The following is a 21644-nucleotide window of genomic DNA, read 5'->3' as shown; positions in this document are numbered from 1 at the left end:
AAGCAAATGACTGCTTCCAGGATTTAAAAACTGCATGTATTTCCACCATGCAGGGGCACCCCAGTAATCTTCACACTGACACAAAAGGAGAAAGCATTCTGTACCAAGAGATGTGCTACACTGGCTTTGTACCTGAAGTGCAAAGACCATTCATTCCACACACCATTCAAACACTCGCACCAAATGCTCTAGCGTTTACCGCTGGCGCGAACATTAAGGAGCAGATAAGGAGCAGAAAGGTGCATGTGAAGAAACCACGAAAAGGGGTCATGTTCCTCGGCAGCCACAAAAGTTGTTTAACAGAATCCCAGACACAGAATGCCTTCCTTTTTCTACCAACAACACTGGGGTGCCCCCTGGTGATAGAAATCGATACAATTTTAAGTCACTAGAACTTGTGTGTGTGTTTTTTTTAATGTCCCTGTATTTCAGAATCTAGTTAAATGGTAGAAGCAGAATATGAAAAGCTATCGCCCCGCAGACTCCAGGGCAATACTGCCATTTTCTGTTCGTGTGTTAGAACACTTACTATTATATATACAAATCTGGTTAAGAGTGTAACTGTGGGAATTACTGAATGCTGGAATGAGTTCGGGCGCAGAAGTGTGTTTCTTTGTTTACTCTAGCGGCACATGGAACCTTTAATTCAACAAAACCTCCTCCACTCACAAGAAGTCCTTCAGTCTGTGGAAAGTGGGTATAATAAATGCGCAGCAGGAACAGCCCTGGCCAGTTTGGCTCAGTGGATAGAGCATTGGCCTGCAGACTGAAGGGTCCCAAGTTCGATTCTGGGCAAGGGCACATGCTCAGGTTGTGGGCTCAATCCCCAGCAGGGGGCATGCAGGATGCAGCTGACCAATGATTCTCTCTCATCACTGATGTTTCTATCTCTCTCTCTCCCTTTCCCTTCCTCTCTGAAATTAATAAAAATATATTTTAAAAAATACAAAGCAGAATAAACTGTAATAATTGTTTGCTTAAAGTTCCCTCTTTATATAGCTATTTATAAGAAACAAAATATAAAAACCAAAGAGCATAAAATCTCACACACAAAAGTAAACTGAGCAATGTGCAAAACCAAAATCTAGTTATATTAGATACAATCAAATCACCTTAGAAGACAGGACTTGGGACCTTTGATAAGGTAATATTTTAAAATATTTTTGGTGCTGCCACCATTTGTTCTGCTGTCTAAAAGACCCTCAGAAACCCTAAGTCTCTCCTCTGAAATATTAAGACACCAAACCACTGAGAATAACTCTTAATTCTAACATCCCACACACACACACATGCATGTGCTGTGCACCTACAGCCTACCCCATGCTATCATGGGCTTGTTATTCAGTAGCTGGTTGAGGTCTATGTGTTGTCTCTAATGATGAGTGTCGGAAGTTTCAAGAAGAATTAGCATCCTATCCCTATTTTGAACACCAATAACATGATTATGACTGGGGTTCCTAGCATAGTTATTCATAAGCTGAATAAATGGAGAAATATATCACAATCATGTTTAGGGAAATTATCATAAATATGTTAATTCTCTTACAAATTCATCCACAACTTTAACACAATTACAATTGAAATTTCAATAGAATTTTTCATGGAATTTGAGGTGCTGATCATAAATTCCTAAGGAAGAGTTAAGAATGAAAGAACGCCAAAATAACTTGTAAATATAAGAAGGTGTATGCCTTGCTGAAAGACTGTCAAGGTTCAGCAATTAAAACATGGTATTGAGACAAAGCAAAAGGCCAACAGAACAGGGGACCCAGAATCAACCTAGCATATGTGGAGATGTGACTTGACAGGGTGGTACTACACATCTAAAGGCCAAGTTCTAGGTAATGGTGCTGAGACCACTTCTATTGCCATATTAGATTCCCACGCATACAAAATTAGATTCACACACATACAAAATTCAATGCCTCAATTTAAGATGTATTACATGCTAAAGTAAAAACAAAAACCTTAAGAGTTTAGAAGAAAACAAGTGTCTTTATTACCTTAAGGAAAAAATTTCTTTAAAGATATTCTTTTGAAAACCTAAAATCTATAAACCATGAGGAAAAAAAGTCAATATATAAGACATTAAAGTGAAAAGTGTGCTCTCTTTACCCGGGGGGAGGGGGAATGCATCATATATGAAGTTTAAAAGCCCTCATGCTAGGAGATACCTGTAACATGCAGAACCGAGATTATTAACCCTATAAGTCAATAAGAAAAAGAAAAAACACTTGATAAAAAAATACCGACAAGAGATAGACATCAGGTAATTCACAGAAGTAGAAATATATCAATAGACATGAAAATAATAAAAAGCACTCAACTATTTGTAATCTGGGAAATGTAAATTAAAACCTATTTATAATCCATCAAATTAAAATCTACTAACAAAAATCTTAAATATGCCTATACTGAGAATTAGGCAAGATTTTTTTGTTTTTAAATGAGCTGATGTTAAATTTAAAACCACTGAGCCCTGGCCAGCATGCCTTAGTGGTTAGTGTCAGCCTATGCACAGAAGAGTCGCAGGTTCAATTCCTGGTCAAGGCCACATACCTAGGTTTCAGTTCACCCCAGCCTCTGTCAGAGAGCCCCTGTGGCAGGCAACCAATCGATGTATCTCTCTTACATTGATGTTTCTCTCTCTTTCTACCTTACCTCACTCCCCTTCTACTCTCTGAAAAATCAATTGGGGGGGGGGGGGGGGAGGAGGGGGAGATCCTCGAATGAGGATTAAAAACAAAACAAAAAACCACTTAGCAGATAAGCAGTCCCTAGTAAAACTAAAGATGTTTATCACTTGCACAACCCAGCAGTGTCCTTCCCAGAATATATGCTGGAGTAACCTAGAGGAGCATGAAAGACATGACAAATACGGTTATTGCAACATTTTTGTAATAGTGAGAAGACCTAAAGACCTAAAGGGTCCTCAACAAGAAGAACTGTGATGTGTTCAATTAATGGTATTTGGCAATTAAAATGAAAGAACAAGAACAAAATGCATCAGCATAGATAAATCTAAAGAACATTAGCTTAAAATAAACAAACTATAAAATGATGAATATAGTATGAAACATTTATATGACATTTCATATAAAACAATACAATGCACTATCTGTTGATAACATGCACATGTAATAAATGGTTAAAAACCACAGTCAGAAAACAATAGGTATCAATTTCAGCAGAGTCGTTTTCCTGGGAATAGGGGACTAAGATGAAAGAGGGGTATAATGAAGTTTCAACTGTTATCTGTAATGTTTTGCCATTTATAAATATAGTTAAATGTTAATGCAGGATGTCCCAAAAAAATGGATACACATTTTAACACCTGATTCTATTACATTTTTAAAATGCAATTTATTTTAATAAACACTTCCTTTATCATTATTCAAAGTGTGTATACTAGTTTTTTTTGTTGTTTGTTTGTTTATTTTTGGTTGGTTGGTGGATTCAGGCATTTCTCATATTAGTTCCTGCACTTTTCTGTATCCTGGAATTCCTTATCAAAAAGCATAAATTAAAAAATCAAAACTAAAACATAACCATTAACTACATCTACACATATACTCAATAAAATAAAGTTTTGTCTTACCTCAACTGAAGATCGAGGAGTCACAAAGAATTGATTGAATTCATCAGGGCTAAAATCTCCAAAAATATACTGAAGGAAAAGAGAGAGAGAGAAAGGAGAGCGAGGGAGAGAATTACTGATCACATAAACTATATAAATTATATACTTTCATATATTAAAACAATTCTATGATTTATTCAGGCTAGAATGCCCAAGATCCTTCCTTCATTAAATCAAAGGTCTATAAAGTGAGATTTCTAGGTGTCCTATTTTTCCAATTACAAACAAGAAAAATACTACTTCAGTGTTTTTCAACCTTTTTTGGGCAAAGGCACACTTGTTTCATGAAAAAAATCACGAGGCACACCACCATTAGAAAATGTTAAAAAATTTAACTCTGTGCCTATATTGACTATATATAAAGTAATTCTCTTGAATAGGAATCAAATAAACACAAAGAAAGTATTTTATAATTACTTTATTATGAAATATTAAGTAAACAAAATAGTGAAAAATTATAAAATTCTTGTCTTGTCTGCACCTACGGCACACCAGGCAACATCTCGCGGCACACTAGTGTGCCGCGGAACAGCGGTTGAAAAACGCTGACTTAGCCTTTTCTACAAAACTGTCAAAGAAAACTCTGAAACGGTTAATGCTTATTTTGAAACAGGTCAGTTTTGTACACCAAACTCATAAGCAGAGTCCTGCTTGCAGGACAATTTTTTGATTCACAAACATTTCCAGTTGGAGTTCTATTTACCTTTCTGCTGACTCATGTTACCACTTCCATTTTTTTTTTTTCTGCCATACATACTAAAGAAAAGCAGAAAATGTGGTTCAAATGGGAAGATAGAAAAATAAAAATAAAAAGGAACATGCTAATGATCGAAATTATTTTTTAAAATACGAGTATGTATGCAATTTTTATCTTTAAAAATCCACTGACACTTGATGCACAGATAAACATTACTTGACAGACACAAACCTAATTATGTAACTTCACTGCATAGAATTCAGAATGTGACTTTCTGTAAAAATAAATGGTTTAAAAAGAAGAAAAAAAGAAAAGAAACACACACAAAGGAAAAAAATGGTTAAACTGCATGGAAGCAAGTTTAACAAGTGTATGGCAATTCATACTCTCCCTGGAGCTCCAAGAAATAAATCACTAATAAGAATAAATGTGACTGGATTTCTACAAAAGACAATCACTCACTGATTACTCATTCATTTAACTGGAAACTAACACCTACTAAGTGCTTTGCACCATAATCAGTACTAGGAATAAAAATGATAAAAACAGATCCTCTGCTATAATAAAGCTGACAATCTAATAACTTACAGGGAAATTTACAAGCATGTGATTCAAAAATAACCAGCAATCAAGTGTTATATGAATGGATATTACCCATTATTGTTGTAAATGTGAATAAATAACTCTCACAGCCTATTGATAAGAATGCATTGATATTCTGGGGGAAACATTTCTGGATGGCTCTCTTGCAGTAGCTACCAAAACTGTAAATACATATTTTAAAAAAACAAAAACATCTTGACATAATGATTTACATATACATACAAAAGTCCACAAAAACATCCAGGGAGTGGGTTTTAAGAAGCATGACCTTTGGTCACTCAAACAGATACAGAAATTTGCCATGAAAACTGTCAAGGAAAAACTTTATCTCCTTATTTATGTAAGCGTGAAACATTCTCTTTCCTTTAGAGGATTTTTTAAAGTTGATTTTTAGGGGGAAAATATTGTTTGGGTAAAAAAAAAAAAATGAAGATGATTCTGTGTCTGATTTTACAGGATTTATAATCAGTGGGGAAGAAAATGCCACTGACCACATGAATCAGTTTGTCCTGTAAGAGCAGAGTGAGTTAAAACATAGGACAACTGCCGAAACCGGTTTGGCTCAGCGGATAGAGCGTCAGCCTGCGGACTGAAAGGTCCCGGGTTCGATTCTGGTCAAGGACATGTACCTTGGTTGCGGGCACATTCCCATTAGGGGGGTGTGCAAGAGGCAGCTGATCGATGATTCTCTCTCATCAATGTTTCTAACTATCCCTCTCTCTTCCTCTCTGTAAAAAAATCAATAAAAATATATATTAAAAAAAAAAACAAAAAAAAAAAAACATAGGACAATTAAGTTTGCATGGGAAACTAAACAGGAGGAACAAATAAGTGCATTTCCAAAGCTTGGTGCAGGACTTAGCACAAACTAGCACAGATGCTCAACAAATGGGTGCTGTGAGTATGAAACAATAGGAAGTGCCTGAAGCTCCTCTGTTGGTCACACCACATTACAGGAATGCTCCTCTTCTAATAGCTGCACCAAATAAAGTAAGGCAAAACTGAAAATTGATCTAGATTTCAAGCAATTCCCACCAGAGGTAGGTGAATAATGGAGTCATGAAAGCTACATCAAGTGTTCCTTTCCCAACTGCCATGACGCCCACAGGAAAGGAGAACACACCACCAGGCCGTCCAACTTCTCCACGCCCCTTAAGGAAGTGCGCCTAGGAGGCAGAGTAACTCTTCTCCCCACTCCACCAACCCCCAAAAGGAAGAAAGCTCCCCTCACGTTCACCTGACCCCAGCTCAGGCTTACAGAACTCCCACTGTTCTCATGTCTTATTATTTTCTCATCCTTTCTAGGAGGACATGAAAAACACATATGTAAGAAATACTTGAGAAAAAGAGGGCATGTCCACAACACAGTTAGGATGGAAACAAGACACCTCCCTGATGCACAGCCCCTGGGCCCAGTGATAAACCCTATAAACCCTAGTGATAGGGCTGGGCAAAGCTGAAAATATCAGTTTGTGCTAAAGGAAATGCAAAGATTTTTCCGCCAAAGGAAAATGGAGGAAGAGAGGTGTTTGCTGTTTCCCTGCATTTCTCCACAGACCTAAGATCCACAGGAAACACCACTTTCTGAAAGTAGAAATAGAGGACTACCACTACAGCATGGCACCAGGAGGCATTGCAGTACAGCATACTAAGTCTTCAATCAAGCTTCCAAAACTTCGTCTCTAGAAGTGTGAATGCATGTGCAGGGTGCTACCCAATCAATGTTCTCTGTTTTCCAAAACTCATGGAAACAGGAGATCAGCCTCTGAGGTAAACATTAAGATACAAAGGCAGTGATCAATACACAGTTGGCTGCATGTGCATCCTACTTCACAGGTTCCACGACAGTCAGATGACTGACTATTCAGAAACAACTCCCGCGTACAGACCCAAAGTCAAGCCTCACGGGGTCAAAGGACAGAACCAAGTCACAGATAAAAGGAAATACAGTCTTCTCCCTGGTTTCCGGACCCAAGGAAACTGAATTTGGGATAAAAGAAATATTAAAAACTAATAAACTATTTTGAGTAATAAACGCCTTAATCTCTAAAATGAGGGGATGCGGGACTAGACAACCTCCAAAGTCCTTCCCAGTTCCAGAGGATCTCCTGGATCTAACAAAGACTAAGAAACACCGGTTTGGAAATATTCTCACACTACTGGTAATTCAGGCTACCCCCTCGATGGACCCTGAAAGCATGATGCTGAGTGAAAGAAGCCAGACTCAAAGAACCACATGTTGTATAATTCCATTCATATAAAATGTCCAGAAAAGGCAAATCCCTAGATACAGAAAGTAGATTGTGGTTGCCAGGAGCTGGGAGGTAAAGGCAGGGGAATCCATTGCTAATAGGTATGGGTTTTTGGGAGTGAAATTGATTGTGATGATAGTTGCACAACTCTTCAAACACACTAAAAACCACTGAAATGTACTAGTATACTTATTTAAATATATGAATTCTATTACATGTGAGTTATATCTCAAAATAAATAAAGTAAAAAGTATCAGGTCAGTACTTGCATAAAAATAAACATTTTAACTTATTTACTAAATGTTATTGATCACAGTCCCATACTTGATGGGTACTAACTGGTAGCTATTAAACAGTCACAAGGCACTTTCAATTTGGAAAGCTATGTGGGTGGTTTTGAGGGCATCTGGGGATGACATTGTTTAAACAGTCAGAGCACAGCAGGAATTTTGTTGATTTAACAATGTGTATTGAGCACCAACTATCCACAGTGAAATGTACTCAATTATGAGAATAAACTTTGAATTAGACAAACACAGGGTTCAGGACACAGTGATTTAGTTTTCTAACAGTGCAAGTAAGTGTACTGCAAGTTGCAATGAGTGTTACAAATGGGAATGAAAAAAGGGAGGGAGGGAAAGAAAGAGAAAGAGACAAAAGAAAGAGGGAGGCAGAGAAAGGCTTATTCCTCAACCGACTGGGTAGTAGCAGAATTCTGCTTTACTTTCCTGGGGCAGAGAAGTCCCAAAAATGGATAAATTGTGTAATGAAGTCACATCCACAGACAGCGACCCTCCTTAGGATTCAAATGTCAAAGTACTACAATTTAGTGTCTAGTTTCACATGGTTTGTGTATTTTATTCTATTAAAGTCCCATCAGGAGATATCCTTAAAGTCCTATCAGAAGATATCCTCTCACCTTCCAAAGTAGGATTTTTAATAGGTTGGCTTTAATATACTCTAAGCGCTTTCATGGAGATTCTGGGCTAAAACTTGTTTTTAGACTGCATCTCCAAATTGGAGAACCTGATTCATTTAACAAAAAGCCAACTTTCCAGTCTCATGTCTGAATTAGTTATATTACACAATGACAGTTAAATTTTAACTTGCTAAACTAGTACTAAACAGCAAGATAATAGAAACAACACTCATTATTCAATAACTTGCTATATAGAATTTTTATCACATGGAACACAGCTGATAATTTTAGGGAAGATTCCATCTGTTTTCACAACCATTACAAACACCTAAGTGCTAAATAGGGTAAGGGGGAGAGATGAGACTAGGGGAGGGGAAGGGAGTGGAAGGGAAGAAAAGGAAAGGGGGGTGGAGGAAAGGGGAGGGTGAGGGAGAGGGAGGAGGGGAGGGGCAAAAAGAAAAAAGACTGTCAATACAAAAGAAAACCGAAACAAATACATATGACCCTTGAACAACACAGATTTGAGCTGCAGAGGTCTACTTACATGAATTTTTTTTTAAAAATAAATACCTGTACTGTTTTTGATCCTTGGTTGGAAGTCCTCAAATGCCGAGGGCTGACTGATGGCAAGAGACAACTTAAGTTTTGGGGAGTCAAAAATTATATGCAAAATTTTACTATGGGAGTCAGCGCCTCTACCCCTGAGTTATTCAAAGATCAACCATGGTTCTATCTTTGCTGGGGCCAAGGACAAATGAAGACAGATTGCAAGGGGGCACAAGGGAAACTTTGGGGAGCTTTTGGGAGTGATGGAAATGGTAAAAATGGTTGTCCTAACTGTGGAGTTTAATTACACATATACATTTGTTAGAACTCATCAAACAATGTACTTTAAATGGGTGAAATTCACGGACATATACTATTACTAGTGACCGGTGCACAAAATTCATGCACATTAAAAGGGATTAGAGGAAATATTTTAATATTGCTATTTGCCCTTTCTCTGTAATAGAAGTGTCAGAGATTAAAGAAAATTAGTAAAATGTATATGAAAACCTTCCTCCTGTCAGAGCCTGGGGCATGTCACGAGAACCAGAGTGAAGTCCCTGCCCACCCACATGGGCCTTGAAATCTCGGGAGACCCAAACCTGGCCAGCCCCACCCCCATTGGGCTAGATCCAGACCCAGCCAGCACCAACCCTGTCAAGCCCCAATGGGTGCTTAAAATACTTTGTTGAACAAATGAATTCAGGAAAAAGAAAACAGAAAAACCACAACAAATTAAGTTCTAGGGATAAGGAATGATAACCTTTTCATATTCACAATGGTAGTTTAGAAGTCATAACTGGACTGACAAAATTTTAATTTGACTGCTCTGACTGGTTTTTAATGTTTTTAACCATCACCAAAGAAGTTCCAGCCAGGAGCAAAGTTTTCATTTTTAAGTATAATCTTTAAATATAATTAAGATATTTATCTAATTTTTAAATTAAATATCATGAAGGAAATTTAGCTTTAAAGAAAACTTTAGCCCTAGCCGGCTTGGCTCAGTAGATAGAGCATCCGCCTGCAGAATTCCAGTCAAGGGCACATGTGGGTTGTGGGCTTGATCCCCACTAGGGGTGTGCAGGAGGCAGCCAATTAATGATTTTCATCATTGATGTATATATCTTTCCCTCTCACTTTCTCTCAAAAACCAATAAAAATGTTTTAAAAAATCAACTGCAAGCTTAAAATGGGTACATTCATTGTAAAAGTGTAACACAATAAGATCTACAAATGAGGGTAAGCTGTATTATAAAACAGCTCTTGAATACCAATGACCATAGAATTAATCTTTCATTTACATAAATAGAATTCTTAAGTGCTCTGTATTTGCAAACATGTAATAACTGTCCTATGATCTCAGATTTGGGTTTGTTTTTATTTTTTAAGATTTCATGTTCCTTAGTCCAAACATTCTTACTAGTGATACACAACACCACCTGAACTACTGTGCATATTTGTATTTTGCTCCATGCTGTCACTATAAGGGTGCCTGCCTTTATTTAAGCCTCTGTGTCATCATCTTTCAATTACCACCTCAGATCGTTGGCACGTAGCTGAGCCTTTATAATTGCCTGAATCCCCTGACCACCTACTCAAACCCCACACTGCACACATGTACAACTACTGCCAACAACACTGAATCAAAACTCCAGTGTTTCATTAAACAGAGTGCTACATGGGCAAAAACTTGTAAACACATCTGTTCTACAGGATTTCTCACTTAATGAAATATGCTGGAACCAAACCAACAAAAGCTTGGCTGTGAAGGCCACCTGCTAGAAAGGAAGGTGCATCACTGAATCAGAGCTTCTACATAAATGATTTTCTTCTGAGTTGCTTGCCAATGGTCTCTTCAAATACCTTGGAAAATCTAGAGATGCCTAACAAGAAGTATTTATGTTAGTTATACATACACACCTCTCCTTCCAATTTTAAGGAGGAAGTACAGAATGTTCCCTTTATGAGATGCTTTGGTTGTTAATGAAAACCAAAGTTACTTAGAAGCAGTAAAAGATGCAAAATTACTATCTGTTTAAAATAAAGAATGCAAAACGAATGCTGAGAGCTAAGGATTTGCCATGTCACTCTGACATATCAATAGAAGTATTTCAAATTTTTTTTTGCTTATTTTAGAAAGAGGGAAAAAAAGAGATAAACATATATGTGAGAGCAAATCATTGATTGGCTGCCTCCTACACTCCCTCTACCTAGGATTGAGCCCCCAACTCTGGGCATGTGCCAACCTGGAATCAAACCAGTGACCTTTCAGTGCATGGGACGATGCCCAACCAACTGGACCACACCGGCCAGAGCAGGAAGTAGTGTTTTCAATTAATACAAATTATTCTTCTATATTACTTAGCAAAATATAACTCCAGCTATGCCTCCAAAATAATTAATGAATTAAAAGACATTTATCCTTCAATTTATTATTGTGTTTTAATTAGATCTGAGAAAAGATTCAACTCACAATCAGAAACAACTAAAAAAATGGATCCATACACCTAAAACTAACACAAAATAATACCGAATGTAAACTAACTAAAAATTTAAACACATGAAAGGAAATATTTTTAAAAAAAAACAAAAAAAAAACCACACTAGTGGATTAATGACGACACTGGCTGGAATATTTACGGTGAAAAAGATGGCAAATATAAAAATAACAGGTGAGCCAACTGAAGTTCTCTTCCCAAGCTCATCACTGACACACAGGCTTTCTACCTGAAGGCTGACATCTCCTTGGCTCTCAATTTTAGGGTATAAGGGCATTTGCTCTTGCCATGTCAACAAAGGATCACTGCCATGGCCTACCAACTGGGCATGGGAAAGCTATGGTAAAAACATTTTATTTGCATCAATAACTGTCCTATGAACTACCTTTTTAAAAAAAAAAAAAAAAAAAAAAAAAAAAAAACAGCCCAGAGAATGAAACAAGAGAGAGAGATATATCTGAAATACAGGTCAGGCACTTGGATTGAAGAAACTACGTAACAGAGATACAGAGAATCCTTGAAAAATCTTAAAGGAAGCTTAGAGGTCACCCATGCATTCTTATTGCAGAAATTATCATCAATCTGAAATAAGACTAGCAGCCCACCTCTTCTTAATCATGGATCTGTATGCTATGGTCCTGTTCTTCATTGCCAGAACCAGAAACAACAAAACAAACTCACATACAGCCCCGAACATACTGAATAAAGGTTTTATTTCCTTCAACTGGTCCCTCTGTCAACTTATCCATTTGACACACAGTTAAGACAAGATGCTGTGCTAGGCAGTGGAAGCACTGGAGAACCAGAACACACATATTAAAAAAAAAAAAAAAAGCCTTGCTGAAACCGGTTTGGCTCAGTGGTAGAGCATCGGTCTGCGGACTGAGAGATCCCAGGTTCGATTCCAGTCCAGGGCATGTACATGGGTTGCGGGCACGTCCCCGGTGGGGGGTGTGCAGGAGGCAGCTGGTCGATGTTTCTCTCTCATCGACGTTTCTAGCTCTCTATCTCTCTCCCTTCCTCTCTGTAAAATATCAATTTTATATATATATATATATATATATATATATATATATATATATATATATTTTTTTTTTTTTTTTTTTTTTTTTTTTTAATTAAAAAAAAAAAGCCTTCCTGGGCCCATCAGATCACCCTCAGGACCCCTGAACTCCTACTTAAGGGCACCTGCAGGGCTCTAGTTAGATGACCATCTGTCCGGTTACCTTCACCAAGCAGGGCCATGTCTTCTTTTCACCATCCCGGGCACGGGGCCAACACAGGCCCAGCAGGCTCCAGGCCTCCTCGAATGGCCAACTGACCACAGGAGAAAAGGTGAAGCACCTACAGAATCAAAGTCCACAGGGCTCTCAAAGCCACATACATGGGATTCCTTTCCTTTTTCATAGAGAAGTGATGAACTAATTAACAGAGCTAACTCAAATCTACCACCCAAGAAGAATTCAATGGCAAAGAAACAAAATGTACTTTAACTTTCTTCCACCTTAAAAAATAAAAGTAAAAAAACTTATTTGGTCTGGCAGTGTGGCTCAGTGGTTGAGCATTGACCTATGAACCAGGAGGTCATGGTTCGATTCCCAGTCAGGGCACATGCCTGGGTTGCAGGCTTGATCCCCAGTGTGGAACTTACAGGAGGCAGCCAAGCAATGATTCTCTTCCATTATTGATGCTTCTAGCTCTCCCTCTCTCTTCCTCTCTAAAATCAATAAAAATATTAAAAAAAAAAAAAAAAAAAACACTCATTTGTTCAACATGCACCTTGGGATGAGAGGCAAACTCTTTCCAAACTCAGTCCTGGTAACTGTGTCCAGGTCTAATCATTGCTAGAATACTGCTACAAGTCTCAAAAGTGGAGCTCTTGGGAGGTAAGATGGCGGAAGAATACATGGGCGGATTCTGAGCCCTCTCCTGAAGCAGAAAGAGAGAGCAACTGATGGTCTTGTGCTGTGAGTGTTTATTAGCAAGCTGGGAGACAGCGAACACCAGAAGAAACTGCTGGGGGGCCGCTGACGGAGGTACCCCTCACAGGCAAGCACCCACGCGGGCTACTTCCCTGCCCGGAGCTACCTAAAGGCTTGGACAGGGAAACCTCGCCATCTTGAGAGGAAGATAGGATCGTGTCAGAGGCCTGAATATCCACAGCCGCAGAGACCACCAAGCAGCTGAAACCCCCAGAACGCGGATCCCAGGCGGTGCGAACACCTGGCCTCACAGGAGTGCCCCACTGCTCAGCGAAAAGGTCAGATTTCGCGGGAAGAGGGTGGAGAGTGCTCGCGGCGAAGACAAAAAGCCTGCGAGCACAAAGCGCGCGGAAGCTGGAGGACAAGGGCGGTGATTATTAGAATACTGCTACAGAATCATTGTGTCAAGTTCAAGTTATATTCAGCTAAGCTTCCAGCCAAAACTAGAAGATTTTTTCCCCCCTTACCTTTCTCACTAAACAGAACTCTAGTCACAGATGAAAAAAAAAAGTTTATATTCCTGGCACTTTACCTCACACTGTGCAGTTATTACATGGAAAAGCCAAGAGTTCTATAAGAACCAAGAACAGCCCAGCCAGCATGGCTCAGTGGTTGAGCCAGGAGGTCACAGCCCGATTTCCAGTCAGGGCACATGCTTGAGTTGCAGGCTTGATCCCCAGTAGGGGGTGTGGAGGAGGCAGCCAATCAATGAGTCCCTCATCATAGATGCTTCTATTTCTCTCTCTCCCTCTCTCTTCCTCTCTGAAATCAATTTAAAAATATATTTTTAAAAAAGAATCAAGAGCAATTATTTTTTTAGCACCAGTTTGTGAAAAACTAGAAGGCAAAGATTTCTTAAGCTGATAAATTCATGACCAGTAACCAAATAAAGCAGCAGAGCTTCTGATGGCAAATTGGCTGGCTATGTACACACATCCCCAAAGAGATTTTGACCCAACCCATCTTCAGAGTGAATTAGAAAGTTAGTTCCGACTCTCTGGGCCATTAGACAGTCACTGTTAAAATGAGCTGTGGTGGAGTCTGTGCTGCTCCCATGCTGATCATTAGGCCCGTTTCATGATATGGAGCACAGCAGTCATCTGTAAAGCATCTGTAGCTTTGGGGAACATTTTCACCCTTACGTATATTTTTGTAATTGTGTTTTACAACTTACAAACCCCAACAAACACTCCAGCAAACACTACAGCATACAGTGAGTTTGATAAGAAGGAATTAATCAGTTAGTTAATGAACTTCAACAAAACTAAAATCTCATTGTGAAGATCCAATGTGGTGGATCTTCAAAAACTTTCAAGTTTTTCAGCTGCTTCTGTTTCCACAATTCATTCCACTCAATGCTAAAATTAGATAATGTCACTTCTCAGAATGTTACAACCTGTATTCTTGGTTGTTGTTCACACTTAAACTAGATTGGAGAAATTTTAAAAAATTTTGTTCAAAATATGATTTAGTTAATCCCATTCATGAGAAAGTGGTCAACAGATTAAGTGGGAAAAGATGAAACATCTTCCCAGCTTCTCCTTACAGTTAGACTCTCCTTTTTTCAAACCATTTTACTATACACCCAATTATCTCTTAGATTATGCCATTTTTATCTACTACAACCTCCCTAGTCAAAAGTGCAAAAATTCTCCTGCTGATCTTATTGATACTGTGACCCTGCTAGTCTATTCTACATAGGGCAGTGAGAGTATAAGCCAAAATACAATCCGATTTTGAGATTCTGTAGTCATGTGCTGTACCATGCCTTCTTCACGTTTTTCTCAAGGTAGACAGTATCTTCTAAGAAAGGATACAAGGGCCGAAACCAGTTTGGCTCAGTGGAGAGAGCACCGGCATGCAGACTGAAAGACCCCTGGTTCAATTCTGGTCAAGGGCATGTATCTTGGTTGCAGGCTCATACCCAGTAGGAGGTGTGCAGGAGACAGCTGATGGATGTTTCTCTCTCATCGGTGTTTCTAACTCTCTATCGCTCTCCCTTCCTCTCTGTAAAAGAAAAAAAAAAGAAAAGAAAAAAAAAAAGAAAAAAAAAATCAATAAAATATATTTAAAAAAAGAAAGGATGCAAGGTTGCTATCTACTTCCCATCTTCAGCACTGAGCTCAAGACACACTGGTTTTCTCTGAGACCCTTAAACGCTCCAAACTCACTCCAGTCACAGGGACAAGGCACATGTTGTTCCCATGGTCTCAAGCTCTCGGCTAAGGTACCAATTCTGGGAAAATCATTTCTTGACTTCCTCAGGCTATGCCAATAGACTGTGTTCCCTTCCTTCTGGACACATTTCTGTTAGGAATAATACACACATTACTGTGATTATCTGAGGAGCACTGTCTCCCTCACTAGACAGCAAGCTCCCTGAAAGAGGGACAATGACTGTTTTTGCTCATCACTCCATCTTCAGTGCCTGGTACACAGGAGCCACTCAATAACTATGTGATGAATGAATGAATGAATGCTCTTGACTATGGTGTTCACACCTCTGTTACGGGAATTACCACCCTAAACAGGACTCATCAATTACCCGATTTCTCTCCCCACTATTCAGTTAATTTCTAAAGCACAGAAACTCTCCTTTTCAACTCTATATTGCTAATGCCCAGCCACCAAAAATTTTTGAACAACCACACAAGACATACATTTGTACTTCTGAATAAGGGTCTGATGTCCTAAAAATTAATTCCAAATGAAATGGAATGCTACCCTTAGAAGGCCTGGTTTTGCATTTGATTAGTCAGAAGTGGATGGCTGAATACAGTTGTCTCTGGGGAGGTGGGCCTGAGGTGGGGAGGGGGAGGAGAGTGCTTTCTTTTTTGCCGTTGTGCTATTTTGATAAAAACAAAAGGGAGAGGAGAAGAAAACCTGATTTTGAAGATAGGAATATACCCAAGGTAATTACCCAATTCCCCACTATTCACTCAGGCTGGTGACCTACAATCTCTCCAACAAAAGGTTAGTCCTCTCAGTAATCTTTTCTAGTGCGGTGGTGACCCATCAACAATAATTTGAATTTAAATCAGACCTCTCTTACAACAGAAAAACTGGCAAATATAACTGTTATAATTAAGGGGCTAAGTGTCTTCAAAATATCCTTTCTTTTAAAGAAAAACATTGTTTAGACATTTTGTTACTCAGAAATTTCTATAGCACTTCCAAAGTCCTCAGTATACTGGGTCCCAATGAGCCACTTTTACCTCCAGTATATCTGCTTCATTCCCTGACAAAATTGGGCAAAACTAAGAAAACTATATTTGAATAGGTGCCTTCAGTAATTTTAAAGATAAGATTTGCTCCAAAAAACTCAGTTCAATGACTATCTGCTTAGAACTGTGTGATGAACAATAGAACAATCACCCAATAAATAAATGTCCTAACAGAAAAAAACATAGAAATACATATCAAACTGAAGAATGAGGATGAGAGGAAGAGATTGACTTATATTTTTTAACTTACATACTTATATATTGTTTGCATGTTTTAGAACTAGCATGCCTTAATAAGAATTTATAACAAAATGCATCCCTTGACAGTATTTAGTAATTAATAATTATTAACATATTAGTAACATATTCCATCTTTAAACATTTAAATTTTTTATTGATTTCAGAGAGGAAGGGAGAAGGAAAGAGAGAAACATCAATGATTGGCTGCCTCCTGCACATCCCCTACTGAGGATCAAGCCCACAACACCGGCATGTGTCCTTGACCGGAATCGAACCTGGGACCCTTCAGTCAGTAGGCCAACGCTCTGTCCACTGAGCCAAACCAGCTAGGGCTAGATCTTCATTTCATTCATTTGTCCATCATAAACATTCATTGAGGAATTACTATGGGAAGTCATAATATGAAATGTTATCCTTTTATCAATCTCTTCTAGAAAAGCAGCTTGGTAAAGTAAAACAGGCAAAGAATTTAGAAGTTCAAAGCCCTGCTTTTAAGTCCTTGATTACTCACTTTAAAAGCCATGTCACAGCCTCTCTGAGTCTCACTTTACTTGTGTAAAACGGTAATAATATGTTATAGAGTTGCTGCAAGGGTCAAACCAGCCATGGCACTTTATAAACCATGTAGTTTATACATTGCACAATATCCTCCACATGTCAATTACTGAATCGTTAATGTTTTCTTCATAAAGACAAAAGGGGAGACAAAAATCCACCATCATCAAATATGGGGGAAAGTCAAGGACTAAATGTAATGTCACGGCTGAAACCGGCTGACAGCCTCTGGTTTCTCAGGTCTTCTGCTGAAATTGGGGTAAGGCTGAAGGAGCTTTCAAATAGAAAGTAGCCAGCTTGTGACAAGTCTACATTCTGAAGACTCCACATCTAGGTTTATGATAGATTCTACAATGTTTGAGTCTTGAAACAAACACTATGAATATACCCCTTAGACAACCTTTATTACTAGTATACCTACACAAATTATTAATCCAGCCAGTGGACAGAAATGGTCATAGAAAGACTTTTTGGAAGATCAATTCAATAAACAGGAAAACTGCAGTCCACGCACATGTAAGTCTTTGAAAATGAACATCTACACTGCTGAAATAGCACTAACGTGACAAATGACAGTAATCCAATGGCCTAAGGCCAGTAAATTCCATTGCTAACAGATTTACCTGTTTTGTGCCACAGTGATTTTTGTATGTGTGGCAGTTAATAGAAATATAAGTCTAATTACAAACTCAAAAGCAAACTCTTCCTATTTTTCTACTTGGTATATCAGAAAATAAGAAATGTACTCATCAACCACCTTTAATGTGCCACTTGAAAAACCAGATCCATTATTAGCAAGTACTCACATGTCTGAAATCTGTAAAAACACTAAAACAAACAAAAATAACTTTGATGTAACTACTTCAAGTAGAGAAGAGATACAACTTTTCTCAAGTATTTGAATAGTCTCTTCTGAGCAAAGAAAGCATAAAATAAATGTGTCACTAGGCTTGGCAGTAAATAACCATTAAGCTTTGTAATCATTTTCTCCTTTAAGTTTTCCTATGTGTGCACTACTAAATCATGCCAGTTCCACATTTTTAAAAAGGTCTGGAATATATATCCTAACTTTTGCTCTAAGAGGAGTTTAGAACAAGGCAGATCCACTTATTATTCACTATGATTTCAGTTCACTCTGGTCCCAATAATATGGGCTCCAGAGCATGAGGGCAAGGCCCTGAATACCATTCCCCTGCACCGCTGTTTTGTAGAAACCACTGAGGCAACAACCATCAACTCACAAACTTTAAATAGCATAACTAGTCTTAGTATATGTCTCAATATTTTGCTGTCAGTATGCAAAGGAAAAAAGGAATCTCCAAGTATCCTATATATAAATAATTTTATATACTTCAGTTGCTCCTATGGAAGACTCCAATAAAAATGTCTCTTTCAAGAATTACTAATAAGCCAAAATCGGTTTGGCTCATTGGATAGAGGTCAGCCTGCAGACTGAAAGGTCCCAGGTTTGATTCCAGTCAAGGGCACATCCCCAAAAGGGAGTGTGCGGAGGCAGCTGATTAATGTTTATCTCTCATCGATGTTTCAATAACTCTCAATCCCTCTCCCTTCCTCTCTGTAAAAAATCAATAAAATATATATTTTTTAAAATTTTTTAAAAGAGAAATCATACTATTTCCATTGCTAAATTCTCCATGCTAGAACTTAATGTCATTTAAACCATACTTTAAATTTTACAGTGTTTCCCAAAGTGTGGTACGCGTACCCCCAAGGGTACGGGAAGAGTTTGGTGGGGGTACCCGTTGCACCGGAGTTTGGTGGGGATATGCACTGCACCGAGCTTAGCTGCGCCTAATTCTACATTCTCATGAGTACGAGGGGTACTCAGCGTTACAAAAATTATAGAAGGGGTACACATATGTCAAAAGTTTGGGAAACACTGCTTTAAGAGAATAACCCAAAGTGCTGCTAGCATTTATGTTCAGCTAACTTTTGCCACTCCAATTTTATAAAGATGTATATAGGCCATATTGTTGTATAAAACATAAATACAGTACTAGAACAATGAATGAAAACAAAATTACAATTAGGTTCACATATTATCACTGCTAATTAACATTTCAATAAATTTTGCATTGTGATTAGTGCCTATAATAATGGCAGTGAATTGTGCCTGACATTCTTTTTTCATTTCAAAATCACTATGAATATTTTTTCTTTTAAAATACAGTTTTGTTTTGTTTTATTGATTTCAAAAAAAGAAAGGAAGAGATAGTAACATAGATGACAGAGAAAACTCTTATCACCAGGTCCAGGAATCGAAGCACAGTAACCTTTGGCTGTTCAGCGACACCCAACCAACTGAGCCACACAAGTCAGACACCATGACTATTCTATCACACCTCAGTTCACAATGTCCTTGAACCTGTCCATACTTACTATAAGAAGCTATTTGCATGCACATTTTAAGTTGAGAAAAAAGCAAATACCAAATCTCTTAAAAGTCTTTTAATTACACATTTTAAAAATTGTTCAACTACTAAGTCTCTTTTTTGTACCAAGTACAATACTAAATACTAAAGAGTAGTTGTACACATGAACAAAAAGTTAAAAGGAGAAACTTCCAGTGCAAACTAACTACAGTACCAATAATTTAACGAAACTGCAACTCTGTGGATTTAACTTTTTTTAAAGGTTTTCACGTTTTAAATTCCACAACACGCATTAATTACAACAGTGATTAAAATCGACTTCATTTCCAAAAAGGCAACAAAAGCCAATACTTGAAAAGGGTTGGGACTTACCGGCCACCAGTTTACCCAATGGCTACTTTGTTTCATTCCCCCATACTTAACACAAAAGGACATTGAGGCGGTATAAAAGTGCAGTAACTTCTAGGGATTAGATGTTAACAAATCAGCAGTCTACAGCAAATTTGACAAATAATCACACACGCCGATTTTTTTTTTTTTAATCCAAAGTATCTGTAATGGGGGGGGGGGGAGAGGAGTGTGACTCGAACTCAACTCGACACAGGTGCATTTTACTTTCTTTCCTCTTTGGGATTATTACAAACATCCCTAACCTGTGGATACTATTGTGACAGGGTGCATAGTGTCAGGCAGGCTGACATGGATTCGTGCAAAAGATGTCACTCGCGGGTAAGAGTACAGTCCTGGAGACTTATTTTTAGTTTTCTTGTTAATGAATTTAACATGGTCCATACAGTAACCCAAGGATGCTCCTTAATTTGAGTGTAAAAACTAGTAAACCAGCAAGCCAAGCCCCCTCCCCCCCCCCCCCCCCCCCCGTGGTCAATCAAGCTATTGGAGACGGGGAGAAACCGGGCATCCCCACACCTGGTGGCTCGCTCGGGGCAGAGAGGCTACGGGAGTGCTTGGAGCTCCGCCGCCCAAGGGGCCTGCCGAAGCCCCCAGGCTGCCTCTCCGGGTGACAAGGGCCCCGTTTCCATAGCCGGCGCGGTCCAGCCCGGGAGGTTTAACCCCTTCGCCCCCCCCCCCACGCCCTCTTCCCGCTGCTTCCTACCGGCAGGAGCACGGCCGGCTCCGGCGCGGGGCGGACCGCGGCGGCGGGCGGGCGGCCGAGGCGCGGAGACTGCGGGAGGCTCGGGGCCTAGTCCCAGGCAGCGTGTCCCGGCGCCCTCCCCCACTCCCACACGCCTCGCTCCGGGCCGGGTGCGGGCGCTCGCCCGCCGCCCGCCCCGCTGCCCGTCCGCCGCGTCTCGGGGGCCCCTTCCAGCCGAGGGCACGGGCCGGCAGCTACCTGTGGGCTGCGGAGGGCCATGGCGGCCCGTTTCAATGAGCCTCGTCGCTCGCCCGACTGCTCACGCTGCTTCCCCCGCCGCCGCCATCTTCTCGCCCGCACATAGACACTCGCATCGGCCGCCGCGCCTGCGCACTCGCGGCGCCCCGCGGGGCGCGGGGGGGCCGGGCGCGCCGGGCGCGTGCTGCGCCTGCGCGGCGGACAGGTGGGCGTGGGCGTGGGCGTGCGCGGCGGGCGCCGGCCCAGGGTGGACTCTGAGCCCGCGCCCGTGGGGCGGATGCGACCCTTTCCTGGATCTGCACTGGAGCCGCCGGAGCCCCGCTGCAGGGCCGAAGGGGGCAAAGCGCAGGGGAGGGAGATGAAAACATCAAAAGCACCAAGGTGGGCCCGGCCTCTCACCTGGTGGGAGGCTGTTGAAGTGGTTGAGGGGCGGGACTCGGGACGTCCGGTGCCCGGGAGCCGCAGCCCCAGCCCCAGCCCCAGAGTCTCCCTGGGCCAGGGTCTCCGGAGGGAGCGCTGAAGACCCAGAGGGCTCCTCTGGTGTATGAAGATCACGTTTCCATCCATTCATTCCCTTACTCACTTTTCATTCATTCCACAAATACTGACAGTCTACTCTACACTAAAAGGGCCATGCCTTTTACTTGACAGTTGGAGGATACTGAAAAACAAGCAAGCAAACGCACTTGAGGCCTGGCAAAAGCAGTGCCATTGATTACACTAAGGTGACCAGATTTTAACATTGGT

General features: G+C 40.0%; 1 protein-coding gene across 1 annotated transcript in view; it reads right to left on the bottom strand.

Annotated features, from left to right (window-relative positions):
- Nucleotides 1-21020, bottom strand: part of USP10 (ubiquitin specific peptidase 10) — a 51512-nt gene extending 30492 nt beyond the window's left edge. Inside the window, 3 exon segments of the mRNA XM_084905561.1 lie at nt 3599-3667; nt 20898-20953; nt 20956-21020. Coding sequence (XP_084761687.1) covers nt 3599-3667; nt 20898-20953; nt 20956-21013 — 183 coding nt within the window. The 5' untranslated portion in view covers nt 21014-21020.
- Between the last annotated feature and the right edge of the window lie 624 nt (nt 21021-21644).

The sequence above is a fragment of the Pipistrellus hanaki genome, assembly GCF_964339955.1.
Source record: "Pipistrellus hanaki genome assembly, chromosome: 15".
NCBI classification, from domain to species: domain Eukaryota; kingdom Metazoa; phylum Chordata; class Mammalia; order Chiroptera; family Vespertilionidae; genus Pipistrellus; species Pipistrellus hanaki.
This window is presented reverse-complemented; position numbering and strand designations above follow the sequence as displayed.